Genomic DNA, 18006 nt, shown 5'->3' on the forward strand with positions numbered 1-18006 from the left:
CCCTATTGAATTACTGGTAGGTAGGTAGGTAGATCATCTTACTCAGGGATCCCGATGCGTACTGTTCCCTGTGGATCGTTGAGCTGGGAAGTGCGCGCAGATTTTGGACCAAACCTGAGCGAGTGGTCACCTCAGAACTGTGTGACTGGCGCGTCACGGCTCGCCTACAACTTCAACACTTCAACAGTATTAAAGCCACCGCCGTGCTTCTTGTTACTCTCAAAATTACTTATGGAGCAGAGAAAACCGTACTCTGGCAATTGTCGTCGACTCGTAGTGGGGTTCGACATTGGGACTACATACAGCGGAGTATGTTACAGTATTTTGGACCCAGGGGAAAAGCCAGTCATTATGGCGGTGCGGAGGTATGTGTATTCTGATTGAGATATCGCCTTTGAAACATATATATCCCCAGGTTCCCTGGTCAAGAAGCTACGGCGGGCGATTCCAAGATACCTTCGATTATCTATTATGACAAGAAGGGGATGGTGCGCGCGGTGGGCTCACAGGCTCTGCTCCCGCAAGTTCTGGCACAGGCCGAAGACCAATGCTGGAAGAAGGTGGAATGGTGAGAAACTCTCGGCCTGCTGTGAAGTCACTAAATTCGGTGCTGAGATGTTGTTTGTGGGTAGGTTTAAACTTCATCTTCGACCCCTGGCGGAAGTCAATGCACCCAAGTCTCCAAATGAAAGCTATAGCCGGATGGCTCCACTTCCGCTTCGCAAAACAATCGTGGATGTTTTAGCGGACTTTATGAAATATCTGTTTGATTGCACAAGGTCATATGTTACTGAAACCCATGCCAATGACGAACTTCTTTGGGCTTCCGTTAAGGAGCATATAGATTTTGTGTTCAGTCATCCTAATGGATGGGGTGGTACACAGCAGGAGAAGATGCGTCGTGCTGCTATTAAAGCAGGATTGATACCGGACACTCCTGCAGGCCGCGTCCGTATCCAGTTTGTCACTGAAGGCGAGGCTAGTGTGCATTACTGTATCACCAGTGGTCTGGCTAGGGACATTATGAAGGTTGGTACGGAGTGAGTTACCTGTTCAATGACTGACTGTGCAGATGTGTCAGAATGGGCCGGTTGAGAAGACTGTCATGATTGTGGATGCGGGAGGTGGTACAGTTGACATAAGTACCTATGTGGTTAGATGCGGGAACACCTTGACCGTGGAGGAGATAGCACCGCCTGAATGTGAGCCTTTTATTCCCGCCATAACTGCAGAAGCTCATCGGTGTATAGGTATCTATCAGGGTTCTGCTATAGTCAGCTTCCGAGCTAAAGACTTTCTCAAGGGTAAGATTCGATTCATTCATTTCGACCTGACTTTGAAATCGTTGAGAGTTAGAAAAGTTGACCGGTTCAAGATATTGTACTGACGGTGATGTCGAAGAGATGTTCAAATGCTTCGATAAATCGGCCAAACCCACCTTCCAAGGGCCCCATGAATCTTCATACATTTGATTCGGCTCCATGCGCGACAAAGATCTGAAGCATGGTATACGAAATGGACAGCTGACTCTTTCTGGGTGCGTCTCCATATGACATGGTGGCATTGCGGTTAGGGTTAATCTCATTTCAGCCACGAAGTTGCATTATTATTTGAGCCGTCGATCACTGGCATCAAAGATGCTATTCACAAGCAGCTCTACGCGGCCTACATTCCGGTCTCCGTGAGTCGAGCTAAGCTGCTACCCATCTCATGACTTAAATACTCTTAGACAATATTTCTTGTTGGAGGATATGCTGCTAGCCCTTGGCTATTCTCTCAATTGAGTGATATCTCAAAATCTCTGTCTTTGGATTTTTCAAGACCTGATTCTCATACGTAAATAGCATTTTCATGTGATCTTCTGCTGTGTGCTCATTCTTTATTCATTTTGCAGTAATAAAGCGGTTGCTGAAGGCACTATGTCATTTTACTTGGACCACTTCGTTTCCATCCGAGTGGCGCGTTTTACTTATGGGACCCGAACTTTGAAACATTTTGATCCTGCAGACCCAGAACATGCCAATAGATCAGCCTCAATGTTTATTGATTGTGACGGAGAAGAGGTGATACCTAATGGTTTCTGTCCAATTTTGACGAAGGCAAGGGTTTCGTTGACTAAACACTGCTACACTGAGTCGAATATGTTGTTTTGATTTTAATTTGTCAGGGTACGTGTGTTTCAGAGGAGAAGGAGTTCAGCTCCCATTTTACTCAATGTCGCAACAAAGCATCTTCACTTGATAGCATATCTTGTAAGATCCTATGTTACAAAGGTGAATTCAAGAATCCACGGTGGACCGATGTTGAACCCGGTATGATGTGTTTTGCATGTTTAAGATGATTTTTCTAAATGTATCGAATCAGACACATACCTCACGCTTTGTCATATTCAAGGGGACACTTCTGGTGTAGCTAAGGTGGCCAAGACCAGGAAAAATAATGTTTATTTTGGCCAAGATTATCAGGTTGTGCTTCTTTTTGGACTCACGGAACTGAAGGCGCAGTTAAGCTGGATCGAAGATGTGTGTACATTTCCTCTGCTCTTCTCATCCATGATTGCTGACAACAACCACGTAGGGGGAAGAAAAGAGGCAAGTAATTCTGATATCATATTTCATACATGCCCAGGTGTTAATGTATGATGCACCTCGGGGCCAGATGTCCCGCACAAGTGGTTTATGATGATGAGGTTCCAGGTATGTAACGGTCGCTGACCATTCTTCGTATGTTCAGTCTATTGCTGCTCCTCGTCGTATTTGCGATCTCACATCTACGGGCCGTCAGAATCATAAGAGATCGGATCTCATCGCAGTTCCTGAGAACCTGGTTATAGCCTTGTGTGATATCAATGTGGTGTCGCTTTGAAATGTTCCAAGTAGCTTGTCTCCTGTGGGCCCGGATTTCGCCATGATCTACGAATGCCTTTAGAATCTGCCACCTGAGGCGCCAACCATCCTCAAGATGCGGATATAATTGTTCGTCGGCGCTTTCAAGTATGGGCTCGAGCTTGAAAGGATCCATGTCTTCAGGCTGTCACTCTGACACACAACCATGGTGAATTGCGATTGCTATTGAGTTGCAAGAGCGCTATCAATATCAAAATTTATTATACGATAGCCAATGACTACGAAATGCGTGGCAAAAAAGCAATTGATGAACCCGTTCGACTTGACCGGATGAGGCAGTCTAATCTCCGCCCAATATACTACACCTGCCTACTTCAACTTCCAGCCGCCATCCGCATATGACCTTTAGAACTGCCATCGAGCTGAACCCACCATTTAGTTTTCTTGATGCCCGAGTCTCGTCGCTTAACTACCGTCGACAACCCTGAACTAACACCCTTCCTTCCACCACCCGGATAGGTCAAGAGAGTGCTTTCCTCATTCAACTCGGACAGTTGTAAGGAATCAGTTCCAGCATTTATTCTCTTTCTCTTGTTTCCGGTGGCGGGGCTGGGAACAGGTTGGGCGACTAAGTGTGGCTTCTGACCCCTCTCCCATTCTTTGCGGTGTATGCGGTAGAGGGCCATTGTTGCCCTTGCATCTGTCACCTAATCAAAGCATGAGAAATTCCAACTAATGGATTGGGGTGATACATACGCTAGAGTGCTCCCCTGATTGAATGGTAAGTCCAAGTTCTTGCTGAACAAGATGCCGCAGGGCAGCACGTTTGCTGCGTGTAACTTTGTGCTTGAACGCGTAAATCTGAGTGTCGCGAGTCTGATGATGCGGATGTGACAAGAGCAAGGCCTAATAGACAGCTGAGTATGGCGACGCACACCAGATGAGAATGAAGGATTTCGACTCCTTGAACATACTTTCATATCATTATGCACCGCATGCCCCACCAGTATTCGATCCTTCAGCAATTCGGCAACCTGCGCTTGCACTTCACCAAATTGTTTTGCTATTGAAGGAGATCAGCGGAACCAATCCATAATCATTAAAATAATTGCCATCTTAATGTTGGGCGACGGGACGAACCTTTGCCCATGTCACTAGCCCTGACTCCACTGAACTGGGTACGGTAGTCGGTAACACGCTCTCGCTGCCGTACGAAAACATCCAACTGGACGGCCCCGTAATAATTCACCAAACTAACGCGTGCGAGGGACGATTCCTTTCCTTCCGGCCCAACACCAACCATTTCGCAGTCAAGCGCAAGGTACTTCCCCGGCCTATGATGTGAACAAGACGATCAGAGATCTGCAGGTAACATGAGCTGGGTCGGCTCACTGTTGTTGGGGGAGTGAATACTGAAGCTCGCCTAATATCATGGTGCGTAATGCAGCTATGGATTCCCCATTCTTCGTCTCGTCGGGTATCGACCTCACATCTCCAGGCTCCGGTCCACGGACAAATGAGGTGTCGACGGATGTCTGACGATCTTCATTAGACGACAGAGATTCATGTCTATGTTCCACCTTGCGTTTCTTGCGCGCAGGTTTACTGCTCCCTCCAGTTTTAGTGTCCGGAAGTGTCTGGGGAATGAAAGCTATGGGTATGAATCGAGAACCATGATAGAGTCGACATACTTTCTGCAAAGCCAACCAATTTGAGGATGGTCGCTTTCCAGGTGAAGGCATTCTGGTTTTGATAATTGGGTCCACTATGAACCAAGTGGCTTAATGCTTAAAAGAATTAGGCTTGGAGGCAATTTTGGTCGCGATTTGTCGCAATGGTGGCGAATTACCCCATTGAGGTTATCGAACCGTATGTAAGGTCTGGCTTGAGATTCTGCCAATCCAATCCCTGTCTGAGCTCGTTACTTCCTTCCTTTTACCTTGCTGCGACAATGGATCTTACAACTCTGAATGAGCTGCTCGCCGGCAGTGTTGGTGGAGCAGCTCAAGTTCTCGTCGGTCAACCATTGGACACCGTTAAGACTCGAGCTCAAATCGCCCCCAGTTCAGTCCCCCTGCTTGTCTACGCCGCCGGAGGATGTAATCTCATATAGTTACGTATAGAGGGAATGTTCGTAAGTCTCTTGGGCTTCTGTAGTGCATGAGCTTCGCTCTGGCCTCAAGTTCTGAACCCTCTCTCAGAGAGGCCCGATGGATATTCTTGCGCAGACGGTGAGGAAGGAGGGCTTCTTCGCCCTGTACAAAGGTCATCTTCCGGAGCCCGACTATTAATCTGCGGCTACTGACTATGCGCTAGGCATGGCGAGCCCTCTGGTGGGGATAGCGGGAGTCAACTCCCTTCTCTTTGCAGCGTACGGGGTTTCGAAGCGAATTATTTCCCCGTTTCCACAGCTATCCCTCAAAGAGATTGCTGCAGCAGGAGCTATGGCCGGTGCTGCAAACGCTATACTTGCCAGCCCAGGTTCGCAGTTGACTTTTCTGTCCACAACAGACTGCTTATCCACCGGTAGTTGAGATGTTTAAAGTTCGCATGCAGGGGCAGTACGGGTCGGCGACGGACAAACGTCTGCGTGCTGTCGTGAGCGAGATGTGGTCGGATTGGGGTCTTCGAAAAGGAATCATGCGCGGGTACTGGGTCAGCCACGTTTCGCTATCGAACTTGGGTTGATTAACATCCCTGGTATATTGCAGGTGACGGTAGCCCGTGAGATCCCTGCCTATGCAGGGTAAGTAGCTTCGTCGGTATATTAGGATCAAGTGCTGATATCAGATTCCTTGACTGGTGCACAGATTTTACGCAGGTGCGTTGTCCTTTGCTTACGCATAAGTCTGTCATATGACCTACATCCGGCGTAGCGTTTGAGTTTTCGAAACGCAAATTTGCCAGTAAATATGGGACTCAGTTACCTGTATGGGCATTGTTGGCGAGCGGTTCAACTGGAGGAGTGGGTGAACAGCTTATCTTAATCACCGATACTGATAACACGGCATAGATCGCTTACTGGCTATCTTGCTATCCCTTGGGTCAGTCGTTTCTGCGAAGCTGCTCGCACGAATAACTGGGTTGACACTTTGATTTTATCCAGATGTGGTAAAATCTCGTATTCAACTCAGACCGACACCGCCAACTGGTACGCCTGTCCAGTATATCACGAGAGAGCTCCAGACTATCGTTTCGGAATCCGGATGGTGAGTAATGGGGTGATATCCCGCGCCGCTTTTAAAATGAAGTTGCGCTGGTTCATAGGATTGGACTGTTTCGAGGCCTGTCTCCGTCTCGTACGTGTCTACTGCCACATGTAGTCATTGTAGCTCACCGTTTAATTTCCCTATGGCGTCCGTTGACAGTCTTACGAAGGTGAGCAATGCTTTGCTAATTTCCGATCCGTTCTCGGACAAATACTTTGCGCACACAGCATACCCGCGGCAGCAAGTACGTTTGCAGCTTTTGAGCTCACACGAGGTTAGTGATATGTCTCGTCCTTTACACTCGCATGATTTGATGTTTGGCGAATTGTCTGATAGAGTATCTGAGGGAGACGACGGGCGTGTGAGCTGTCCCCCCACAATAAGACGATTATGTTCACCTCCTTGGTCCACGGATCTCGACTGTCGTTGTCATGACAATATCTGGATATACGGCGATTACAATATAACATGCTCCATGTGAACGATCCTTTTGTGCAATTCTCAATTAGCACGCGCCTGCTGTATGATCATTCCATGCTCATCATTAGGATCCAATCTCTTACATGATTCCGGGGGAGAATACATTACAGCTTGCCGCCATGAATTGATGTGTGTTTGTCTACTCCAGGATCAATTTGCATACCGGCATTGTGAGTTTTACCTTCAGTACGTAAAGCGCCAGCTCGGTAGCGATTATCTAAGAGTCCCAATTGTATGTCACCTGAAAGGTGAAATTGCATCAATAGTCTCAGACGCTTTCAAATTACAAAGTTACATAACATGTTCACATAAGTGCCTTCAATAGAGTAAGTATTAGTATTGTTATCACGTGGGCAACAATTCTGCATTATCGATTATGGAGCCTGAATTTGCTTCAAGCAAGGCTCCCAGCTGCTGCGGGCCCGAAAAGCTGGATGCACACTGCACACACATTCGCGCCACAGAGAAAATGTGACTATGGTTGCAATGCGTATGTCCGTCAATGCTCAATGTTTCCCATTAACCGATTTGGAATGGTCAGGAACTTCGGGGTGCAGCACAGTGCCGAGACTTAATGAACGTTTCATCGTCGTCGTTACCAAGGATGTCACGCATCAACGCAAGATGGCCAGTTGCGGGTGCACTACGGTAGTTGACGAGGGCTAGGGTTCGGCCTTTGTGAATCGGCCTTTGTGAATCTGGCCGCGTGGACGATTAAATCCCGAATACTGTTTAGTGGGGGCGACATCCCGGTCAGCTAACTTCTCGATTGCCTGTCAGGTGGATTCACGGGAGGGCTGTGTGCTGCTTCTACCCTTTTCGCGATGATATTGCTATCGGTATCGTATTCATTGAATGGCGTGTTTCTTCTTTGATGAACGCTCTGGATAGCTCAGCGATCTTTGAAAACCCAGGTGCCGATTCTACCTTCGTGATCGTCGGTCTGGGGTCCCGGCTGACCATGCACATGGTCCTCCTGGATGGTTCAATCAATCTCATAGCAATTCTGGCATCATCTCGTTGCAACGCCAGTATGTAAATTGCCGCGTAGTGCGCTTGTGAGTCTTTTCCTAGATGTTATATTTTTCGAGTCATATTCACCGGTGTCGTCCAAGTGCAATCGTAGCATCTTGGCAAGTCCTGTTGTGCCTAATCGCTGGGCGAGACAATCAACTTCGCATTCTCACGAATCAGTCAGCTTTGGGCGTCGGCGTTTTGGCGGGATGTAGTTTTTCCTACTTCTCAATCTTCCTGATTTCTCATGTCCTACATGTCCCTTTTTCATCGTGGTCTCAGCGTCTGATTGGGCGACATGTGGAGACTACCATCTATGGATGATCCATGGCCCATTGAAAGTGCACTACATCACGCCCTGTCTCCCTTGGGGAGAGCAAGCTCCTTGGCGTTTGCGTGGAACCGAGCGTCATGGGTTACGAGCAGTGGCAAAGGTGGGACCCCTGGCCTTTTCGAGCTCCATAGATGTGCGGTCGCCAACACGTCTTTTGTGGTTGCATCTTGACCTCTTCCACATCCACAATCTTTCAACTTGAACGCCTTAAAAGTCCTTCGTCCGTCAATGATCAGACCTGAATGTTCCAATTGTGCAACTGATGTGAGCAATGTCCATTTTCAGCATCTCTCCGAGCGCTTATCACACTGCCTCCAGCCTTCGGATGATGCAGAACAGTCAGCCAATCTGGGAGCGTTGATGGGGGTCTTGGGAGGAATGGCGTTAGTCGGACTATGCGTTATTATCGTCGTCCCCCTCTCAAGACACCGCCAGTGGCGAAGGAGCCGGCGCAGGACTCGAGGAGACGAGGAGAGCGACCTGAATCCCCGGCGATCGTCCTTGCGCGATCAAAAGATGCGGGAGTTGCAAATTCGTGCCGGACCGGATGCGCTTTTGCCTCTCATCGATCCTGTGTCCAACATTTCATGGTCGGATCTCCGCTCGAAGAACTCAAGCGCCAGCTCTCTTGAAGAGGCCACCTATTCGTTCCGCACCGATAACGCGACCACCTCGCACGGCGGGTCTAGGGCGGATTCCCCCAGCGGCATGGACGAGTCCGGACAGGGCGTTGCAGACACAAAGATGTCGCCGCCGACCTCCAAACGAAACCCGACCCCACCGGGCTTTTCGTCCAAGATTGACGCTAGCACAGCCAGTCCGCATCGTTCTTCTATGCCTTCTCTGGGTGTCGTTCAACCATCTACTGCTGCTATGTATCCTCTGACCCCGGTCTCGCCCGTATTTTCGACGGTGAACAGCAGTAGCAGTCGTTCGAGGGCGGGTGGGCATCGTCGTGGAATGGAGCCGGTCATGGAGGACAGCAGTGACCATCAGCCACCGCCGGTGCGCCAGCTGCCGTCGCCACCCTCTTCGCCTGACCAGCCCCAAGCGCAATGGCAAGCGAGCTCCAGTAGACATCGGCCCAGCGTTGCTAGCACCCAGTCGTCCCCGTCCGCATTGCCATTCCGTCCCCGTTCCTCCACTGGACCTTCGATACCTCTCGCAGCGGCATTTCAAACAAGTACGCTCCATTCGCCAAACGCGCACTCATCGCATGTCTCGTCGACTACTCAGCGGTACCCATCTATCACCACTCCGTCTTTTCGCAATGTTTCCCGTTCGCGAGCTAGTACGGTCTCGCTAGACGTTGGTCCAGACGCGCAAGTACAGACGGGACGTGCTACGGACGCATTTCGGCGCATGAGCACGACTGATATTCGGCACAGGCGCATCCCTTCTGCGGCCACAGCAGTGCGAGAGCAGCCGCAAGCATCTTCGCATATAACAGGGCCCGCACATCTTTCACAATTCCAGGAAGCTGGTCCCTCGATGTCCCGCAGACAGTCTGTCAGCTCATCATTCGCCCCGGTCCCCTCGCCTCGCCCGCTTCCCTCACCACCTGTAACCGCTCAGCTACCCCACTCCCAGTCGTCTACAGGCGCCGCCCTGTCGCCTTCTGGTTCTCAGCCTCGGTGGGGACAACAGCTGCTACAGGCCCAACAACAGCCTGCCCTTGTAAGGCGTAAGGACAGCTTGGCGTTGCGTCCCCTTCCTGCATCCCCCTTCGTCCAGACAATCCCCACTAGTCCTCCGAGCAGGGCACCTAGCGGCTCCTCATCATCGACCCGTAGCAGATCCCACAGCGTCATGAGCGAACGGTCGCTTCCTCGTCATTTACCGCCAATAGGGCCTTTACCGCCAATGGAAATGCCTCTCTCGCCATCTTCGAGTGGTCACGCACCAGAAAAGTCAGCATGATGAATAGTCACTGATATGATGGTTTGCGGCGGCCTATGCTGTGCGTATTGCGATATCATGAAATGTTTTCTCTGATGTATGTGTGTAAAATGGTTCCTGAATGCACTATTTAATGATGACAGTAAGTCGTACTCACGCTTGCTCGTCTCTGTGATACCAGTTGTATTATATGTACCGTCTAGCATAGAATCTAATGTATGCATGAGCACGATATATCATGGTGAATCCTCAGGCGGTCCCTTCTTCCACTTATCCCACATTCTTGAACAGACATTCCGTGCAAGTACAAAAGGCTTGTCGGTCATCGCCTTCTCCCACATCAGCCCCATAAATCTCCACTGTGCACCTGATTGGAGGCTATCATGAGTCAGTCCAAGCACCCGCTGTGACGGCGCGAGTAAATTTCGGATCTGTTCTTGAAGCGGTGGGAAAGGCGGGGGTATGGGGAGAAGAATAGATTGGTCCCTGCACAATTTTACATCATTCAACGACGAGCGCATATCTAAGGAGCGGGGGACGGAGACTCACGTAAGATCGGGGAACGGTCTCCTGGTGAGCAAAACCTGGGGCTGCTGGGCGGCCTGCTGCTTGTGTCCCTGCATCTGCGCTTGTGCGCCTTCCGCAGCATCAGACATGCTTGAAGCACCCTTGGTTTTCCTCTGGCGCTCCTGCTGCTCCCACTCCTCCATCAACTGTTGCTTCACTCGCTGCCACTCGGCTTGGTTCCCTAGGTCGCGCATCATCAGGTCAAGCTTCTCCTGTGTGGCCCACCGGCTTCTGCTTAGCCACAAGTAGTAACCCTCATCCCAGTGTCGCACGTTGTCCTGGTCTGGTGACGCACTTTGATCATCAGGCGTCTCGCCGACGAGAATATCCGCGAGAGTTGGTATATTCTGTCCTTCAGGAGGAAGAGGGTATTTAGTGGGAAGAGTGGACTTCTGACCGTCGTGTGCTGCAATGACTCGGGATACTTCGTGGGAGAAGACGCGTCTGAGACAAATCGTTCTGCACCAAGGCTCTCGCTGCTCGGTACGTCCTCGCACGCTTTGTGAGCAATAGGTAAAGCATCTCTCATCAGTCTGCGGAGAATATCTGCCTATATCATAGATTCGTTATCCTCCTGTGTGTTGAACAAAGCGATAAGCAGACCTTTGGGCTGTCTGACTATCTTGATAGATGGTAACTGCGACCAGTAAATTGGGAATGTTCTGTTCGAGGCACTGCCTGACGAGTCGGATTTGGTGTCGCTTGCGCCAGAAGACATGTTAGATTAGAAGCTAGTGAGATACCGGGAATTTGGAGACCAAGGATTGAAGAGATGACTTAAGAGGGTACAACTTACGCGGCCAAAGGACACGCCACCGTAGTTAGCCGAAGAAATTGAGTCGGAGCTTTAATGCGCACATGTGAAGTTTAGCGATGGTTCCTCTCTCTTTTTCTTTCCTTACATTGACCACTTTTGCGTCGTCTGAAGAATCGCTGTCGCAGCTCACGCACTGAGAGCTTTGCGCTTTCTTCCTTTAGCTGTGGGGAAAGTCCCCGGAGATGCAGATCATGCCCTCGTTCACATCCGGAAAGCGACTGTCTCCAAGCATGATAGGCAGGGACGAGGGCGGGAGGATACTCTGCTTGGGCCTTTTCACTAGGGCTCGTGGCTCACACCTCTCCAATCTGCCGTGCATTGCGCGCGTAGATCATCTGGCTACGGCACCAAGGTGCGGAGATATGAGCACTTTGGATCGCTCAGGTTTTCGATATGTGCATGCGCGATATGTTGCTCATAGACAAAGTTATGCGATTGCGGGTCGGTCGCGACTTGTCAACGGAATGGGGCTTACTCTCATTCGACGCGCGTTACGTCTTGAATTTTTTTCGTCCATTTGAACGGTTCGCTGTTCTTACACAAGGCACCGACTGTGGCTTTGCTGGTGAGTCTTCCTTCGGGGTCGCACTTTCTCTATGATGTTCTTTTCTTGAATTTCTTCAAGGAGTATACTTCAGTGCATACTGAGGGCGGGCTCCAGAATTTGACACTTCTGATCATATACCGTCGTCGTAATATTCAGATGCTGACATCTCTCCTAGATCGTTTTCGCTCATTTCAAATGGATGTCCGTGGCTGCGAGGTGTGTGGGGTAGAGATGAGAGTTGTAATCAGAGGGGTCGCTGGCATTGGAGACTGAGTTTCTTTCTCACAATCCGCAGTAAGCCACTCTAATTTCTAAATCTCATTTTATGATGACTTGTGCTTACGATCTTCGCCACGCTGGAATACACATGTTTGTCGCCTGTGCACATCTTAGTCTGATGGCGGCTGTCTAGGGCAGTGTTGTAACAAAGCATCTTGTTCCTCGGTTATACTGCGCCTGTCCCATGTCAAGCCCGAATAGTTTCATCCTCAGCTTGGTAGCTTCCAAGATGCTGGTCGGCAAGGCTTCTAGGCCTGTTGGGGCAATGGATGCGGTACTTACTAAGTCGGTGCAAACGCGCTTTAGGTTGCGGCTCGATTCCACCGATTTGTTGGTTATTCAGTGCACAGTGCGATCTTGCGAGGAAGTCGATAAAAGTCTGTCTGCATGATATATCCATGGTGTGCTCTTAGTCTGACGTGGGAGAATAGCGAGTCAGTTGTGCAGATCTTGAATTGCGAGGCTTCGTGGAAAACTGCGCAAACCCACGGAGTGAAGCGAGGATGCAATGACATCGGTGCCTAGCGCGCCTTTGCATGACGATTAGATTGGTGCCTCGTGTGAGCCTGGACACCGAGGGTTGCCTCGTTCCTTTCTCCGACTGCTGTTCTCACATTCCAGGGTGACCGTCTACGCATCTACCCAGGACAGAGCCAAGGTGCACCATGACTCCTGGGACCCGCCGAGTCTATCTGAACGTCGAGAGTGTTGATCGCCGCGCGTAGGCGATGTCAAAGAGACCAAACTGTTAGGCGTCAGTGTGTCATGTGCTGTGTTCGAGACGTCCATGATTCAAGTTATGGTATGGAAATAGCCACCGTCTCTGCCGATCGTCACCACATTCTGGTATAACGTTTCAAGCTTGCCAATACTCTGTCATGTAGGCACTGGGCCTTGCTGTGAAAGTGCGGTAAATCGGGTGAGATCGGTGTTTTTCAATACCATGCGTTAGCCATGCATTGTCCTCATGTCATAATCACAGTCGGTTGGTGGCCGCTCGAAGTCTCCTTCGGTTCTACATGTCGCACGAATGTCTCGTCGCTGCTAATACGCAAGTCAAGAACACCGACAGCCCTCGCTCGCCGTGCGTCTTTCATCAGGCTATGGCGGTGCTCAGCAGCCTCCCCCGAGCCGGGTCCCGGTGCGCGAAACTCGTGTTGATCAGAGGTGGTCCGCGGCTTGCTTGCGTCGCCCCTGCGTGTTAGCTTGCCGCACGGGCGACAGGGGCGTGTCCCAAGGCAATATGATGAGTAGAGTGCAAGGTGCGCGCCATGACACCAGCAGCATTGAACCATGACTGATACTTGGACGTCGCTCCTCAAGATCGCCTGGAAGGTTGCGCTCACGCTGACCGCGATAAAGTGCGCGCACTACGTCGTCCGGCGCGTGTCGAGCAGTCGCCTACGCCTCTCGCAGTACGGGTCCGTCTTAGGACGGCATGTGCAGCTGAGATTGGAAGTAGATGAGGCACGGAGGACTGTTCAGGGTCTACGAGAGCGTCTGCAGCAAGAAAGCGAGAGTGCGCAATTGCGTGAAGAGCTCCTTCATCAGGAGGCTGGATTCTGGCGGCGTATGGAACACCTTGCGAGGAAGGAGATTGGGAGGAAGGACGAAGAATATCGGCGGGCGGAGGTGCGTATTGAGGCGCAGAGCGAGCGGCTGCTGGTCCTGGAGGCTCGGCTGCGAGACGCAATGTTTCTCGCTCAGGAGCAAGAGCGGGTATTCGCGGAAGAGCGGGCGAGCATGCAGGCACTGCTGGCAGTGGCACAGGAGGATCTGAGTACCGCGCAAGATTCGTTCGCACCTGAAGACAAAACCGCGGACGTGGACGTCGTGCAGCTAGTTCGCAGTCTCAACCTGGACATATCAAAGACGGCGACGCTCCTGACGGAGTCTTTCCATGTGGAGGACCATCGTCGCGGAGATGGCTTCGTGGAGGCGTACGAGCGGACTAAGGTTGCTGTTGGCCCAATCATGGCAGAGCTGCTTGAGTCAATTCATCACGAAGACGATCCGATCCTCGTCCATATCGCGCTCCAGGCCGACATGATAAGCTTTGCTGCGGGTATCATCTCGGCATGGGATTTCCAGCACCAGAGCAATGCTACATTCTCGGGCATCTACAAGCAAATGTTGAAATCAGGTACGTTTATCTCTTGCATCTTTACCTCCGTTGATCTCATGTATGCAGAGTCTCAGAAGGCTGTAGGACGATGGCGTGCCCTTACGCGGCAATATTCGAAGCAGCGTTTGTATAACGGACGTGACCTCACTGCGGGTTTCACCAACCAGCTTGCGGAACGTCTGGCAGACATTATGTTTATATCGGGAGCCAGAGTCGACCACGAGCGCTTGCGTCAGTCCGTCAACGCGAGCCTCGAGAGCATCATCCGCTCGGCCCTCAACCTTCAACAAGTCATTGGCGAGCAGGTCCTCTCACGCGATTTGGAGATCATGACAGTGCGCGTGGACGACCTGTTCGACCCGGAGCAGATGGAAGACGTATATGGTGACGAGGAGCCAACGGCGGACGACCACGAGCCGTTGCATGTATTGTGCACCGCGTCTCTGGGCCTGCGGCGATGTGACAAACCGAAGGGCGGTTTGGGAGATGAGCTGCAGGTGACGACATTGGTCAGACCCAAGGTAGTCTTGGAGACTCTGGTGTATGAATTAGGTCTTGTGGAGGAAGAGGAGATGAGTCCCCAGAGTAGTGAGAACACTGATGTCTAAATTCGGACGGTGAGTAGCTGCCACTCCAAGCTGAGATGCACGGAAACTAACGGAAAATGACCCTAGATTTTGACGTGTTGACGTCCAGTAATATATCCTGCGCCTAATTATTGTTGTCATATTAGCAGACTTTCCTTTGTCTTCTGAATCTGTCCTTACCCGTAGCTCTCGTATCATTATGGAAGATCACGCCATGCTAGCTGGGAGTGTCCAAGCCAAGCTTCGGTGTTCTCACTAACTTGTGTCGTTTAGCTATAATGAGACGAGTATCTCTGCAGCCCTCTCTTCCTCAGCAAGTACAGACATGCACTAGTACAGCATCTTCAAACATACGCTTAAGAGACCTGTAGGAACTTAGTACCCGCGAACCACGGTTATGTGATACCTTCTCTGCGGCCAGACCCAATTCAGATTCGGCGTAAAAGTGAATATGTGCGCGAGGCCAGTGTCAATACATCCTAACACTCTGAATGCGCCGTGCCTTCGCATGCGTTTGTCCCAACCCTCAGAGCTCGAACATACAACATGTCGTGTACAGCCCTTCACAACGCAAGCCTTCTCTCCTTTCCTCATTCTTTCTTCTGGCCCGCGCGCCCATGTTTTGGTGCAGAATATCATGTACAGCTGCCAATGAGTCGTCGCCGGACAGAATACAACCAGGACTACCAATGTGATTGCGTCTTGAAAGCGCACGATTACCGAACAGAAATATGATCACGGTACACAGCTCTGGCAGAACCTCTAACGGAGTACTCATGATAAAAACGACGTTTAGCATAGTAAGTCTTTGGCAAGACGAGTTCCAACTTGCCAAACTGCTGACTCCTGTTTTCACTCCAATTGTGCCCTTAATTCCATGAGACCGAACAAGAGTACAACGTCGAAGTCCTGGATGTAATAGATGGTCCCATGCCCCCCAATAGGACATATTAGTACACGGATTGTGTCGGCTCCAATGATACATAGTGTCGAGAAACCATTCTCAAATAACAGCGCGCTTGGTGTCAATGCCAAGAGCCGTGTCCAGACTGAAACATAAACGTACCCTGATCCTGACCGATCCAGTGAGGATTCCTGAAGGCTCCTTTGTAGCACAGAATGACTACGATTAACTAATCAAGACTTTTCTTTTTTTACGCTCCCGCAGAAACGAGTCTGCGCACTCGGTCTGTTTTAAGACGCGTATTCCCTACGAAGGGGTAAGACACAAAACCGGACTTGCGATGGGTCTCACCTTCTGCAAAAGGATTGCAAAACTGTCGCTGATGTGCCCCTCTCTATTGAGTCCTATATAAACCTAATGATCTGCTGGCATGTTCTGGGACTTCTTCACATGGTGAAGACCATTATGTGGAACTTCGTATGCTGAGCCGCCACCATCCCACAAAGACGAAATGATCCAGATATAAAGATCAAGCGCCTTCAACTACGGCTTCATTGCTAGGGACGGACAAGGGAAAATCAGCTAACTACGTTGTGGTTGCATTGGTTCGAGATACAATACACTAGTCCGGGCGTGGGTATGCAACATGAAGCGATTGTGCTAATTCGCGCAGCTGCGAAAACAGCCAAGGACTGGATGCAAAACCACTAAGCGGAGATCGTCCATTGCCAGTTTAGTACGCCAATTTCGTCGACTTGGGACTTCCTTACCGAAACAGACTTGACAGCTGCATACAACTGTTAATAGTAGACCGGATCTCCAGGATGGACGGTCTAAACAAAGCTACAACATCGATACTGAATTCAAGAAGTAACATCAGTTTCCGTACTCCGATCGTAGATTCGTAGTACGGGAGGCATACCTGGACAGAATCTGGGTCGTTTTTGTCCACTACCTATTCCATATTGCACCTCCCGGCCGCGTATCGAGCCAAATTACATGTAAGACTAACTGTCCCGACTTTGAAAAAGAGGCTTTGTAGCTTTGTCAAAAAAAATTGGCCCCTTTATTGTCCGCGCTTCGTCAAATTGCTTGAGCATCTCGTCCAAACCACGATCATTACAGTATGGTGAACCGGCAAGCTTCTCTGCTTTAACTTATCGGTACAATGTCATGCTTACAATACCAGGGCCTTCGGAGATCCTCTGGTCCTGACTTTGTGTTTTCACGGTAAGGAGAATTGGATAAGCGATAATTCTTACATTCTGGTGGTGCGATCCCCTCCATCCTCAGACTTCCTTTCTTCTTCACTTCATACGTGCTGATATCGGCCATGGCCAACATCAAGGATCATGATTGTTTTACCATCCTACGATCTCATCCATCAGTGCACGTCCAACACACGAGACAAGTATACTGGCCTGAAGAGCATCCACAAGGAGTCCGCTGATAATGCAGTAATGTACACTAGCTTCTACCATCACAAATTGTATGCGTGTATAGCCATTAGGTGTATCTAGAATTATACCGGATCGAAAGGCAGCAAAGCGCATTTGTGCCTGCCAGTGTTAGCCTTCCCAAGCATTCGGATGACTGAATACAAAATCGATGGACTCTTCTACTGATGTCCATAGAAGGCCCCCAGTAGCATGAGTTTCCCAGATGCAAATCTTAGCGCAGTTATAAAGGCCTTTTGCGAAATCCGCAAAATCATCGATGACAGATTTCGGTCGAGGCAGAGGCAACATGCGACTATACTGTTTACCGCCCTGCATAGACTGCACCTCTGCAAGTGGGCGGAGATGCAGCTTGGACCTAAGGTAATAGTAGAAGATGAATAAGAGTCTTCATTACCATTCGACCTTAGTGCATCCTTCGTCTTCTTCAAGGCCACGAATATGCGGTGGCCTGCCGCTAGAATACAGCCTTCATCATAATATAAAGTTGATGAGATTTTTGAATCTTCCGCACTGGCTTCCTGTCCGAGAAATGTAGTATATTTTGATCAGCAGTAATCTAGTACACTCGCCTGCGTGCTCTCGTCAACTTCTGGATTCCACCAGATTCTATAATCGGGTAGCTTATGCCGCTGGATGTGGTGCTGACGTCGAATAAAAGCACGAGCTTGCGAGGAGTGCGTCGAGAGGGCTTTCTGCTGTACACAGTGATAAAAATGAAATGCCATCGAGAGGGTGAGTAAGCTTCAAATAAGATCATTGGTGTACAGGATGTCCAGAACTTTTCTTTATACGTGGGCAAGACAGGCCTTTGCTACCAGCCGCACGAAGATGATGAATAAAACAAGGATCACAATCGAGCAAAAGGCATGCGGCAAAATTATATAGCTGATACGATGATCTGTAAGCAGGGCATCAACGAACTATGATCATCCAGTTTT

General features: G+C 50.0%; 6 protein-coding genes across 6 annotated transcripts; 4 read left to right on the forward strand and 2 right to left on the reverse strand.

Annotated features, from left to right (window-relative positions):
* Positions 1-351: 351 nt before the first annotated feature.
* FIBRA_06812 (uncharacterized protein) lies at positions 352-1387 on the forward strand (the record flags this gene model as incomplete). Its single annotated transcript, XM_012328521.1, has 5 exons — positions 352-365; positions 416-568; positions 633-1029; positions 1082-1202; positions 1251-1387. 5 exons carry the CDS (start codon positions 352-354, stop codon positions 1385-1387), a joined length of 822 nt encoding a protein of 273 aa, XP_012183911.1.
* Positions 1388-3220: 1833 nt separating this feature from the next.
* On the reverse strand, positions 3221-4588 carry FIBRA_06813 (uncharacterized protein; the record flags this gene model as incomplete). Its single annotated transcript, XM_012328522.1, has 6 exons — positions 3221-3553; positions 3603-3752; positions 3821-3909; positions 3987-4180; positions 4239-4483; positions 4538-4588. 6 exons carry the CDS (start codon positions 4586-4588, stop codon positions 3221-3223), a joined length of 1062 nt encoding a protein of 353 aa, XP_012183912.1.
* A 209-nt stretch (positions 4589-4797) lies between these two features.
* On the forward strand, positions 4798-6420 carry FIBRA_06814 (uncharacterized protein; the record flags this gene model as incomplete). The annotated part of the gene is made up of 14 exons (XM_012328523.1): positions 4798-4909; positions 4970-4980; positions 5048-5111; positions 5163-5327; positions 5377-5501; positions 5558-5592; positions 5657-5667; positions 5723-5811; positions 5860-5890; positions 5953-6055; positions 6114-6145; positions 6215-6224; positions 6283-6329; positions 6392-6420. The coding sequence occupies 14 exons, from the start codon at positions 4798-4800 to the stop codon at positions 6418-6420; spliced, it is 864 nt and encodes a 287-aa protein (XP_012183913.1).
* Positions 6421-8261: 1841 nt separating this feature from the next.
* FIBRA_06815 (uncharacterized protein) lies at positions 8262-9803 on the forward strand (the record flags this gene model as incomplete). Its single annotated transcript, XM_012328524.1, has 1 exon — positions 8262-9803. One exon carries the CDS (start codon positions 8262-8264, stop codon positions 9801-9803), a length of 1542 nt encoding a protein of 513 aa, XP_012183914.1.
* A 215-nt stretch (positions 9804-10018) lies between these two features.
* Positions 10019-11067, reverse strand: FIBRA_06816 (uncharacterized protein; the record flags this gene model as incomplete). The annotated part of the gene is made up of 4 exons (XM_012328525.1): positions 10019-10268; positions 10332-10696; positions 10747-10895; positions 10953-11067. 4 exons carry the CDS (start codon positions 11065-11067, stop codon positions 10019-10021), a joined length of 879 nt encoding a protein of 292 aa, XP_012183915.1.
* A 2218-nt stretch (positions 11068-13285) lies between these two features.
* On the forward strand, positions 13286-14725 carry FIBRA_06817 (uncharacterized protein; the record flags this gene model as incomplete). The annotated part of the gene is made up of 2 exons (XM_012328526.1): positions 13286-14135; positions 14184-14725. The coding sequence occupies 2 exons, from the start codon at positions 13286-13288 to the stop codon at positions 14723-14725; spliced, it is 1392 nt and encodes a 463-aa protein (XP_012183916.1).
* Positions 14726-18006: the final 3281 nt, after the last annotated feature.

The sequence above is a fragment of the Fibroporia radiculosa genome, assembly GCF_000313525.1.
Source record: "Fibroporia radiculosa TFFH 294 genomic supercontigs, scaffold8733, whole genome shotgun sequence".
NCBI lineage: Eukaryota > Fungi > Basidiomycota > Agaricomycetes > Polyporales > Fibroporiaceae > Fibroporia > Fibroporia radiculosa.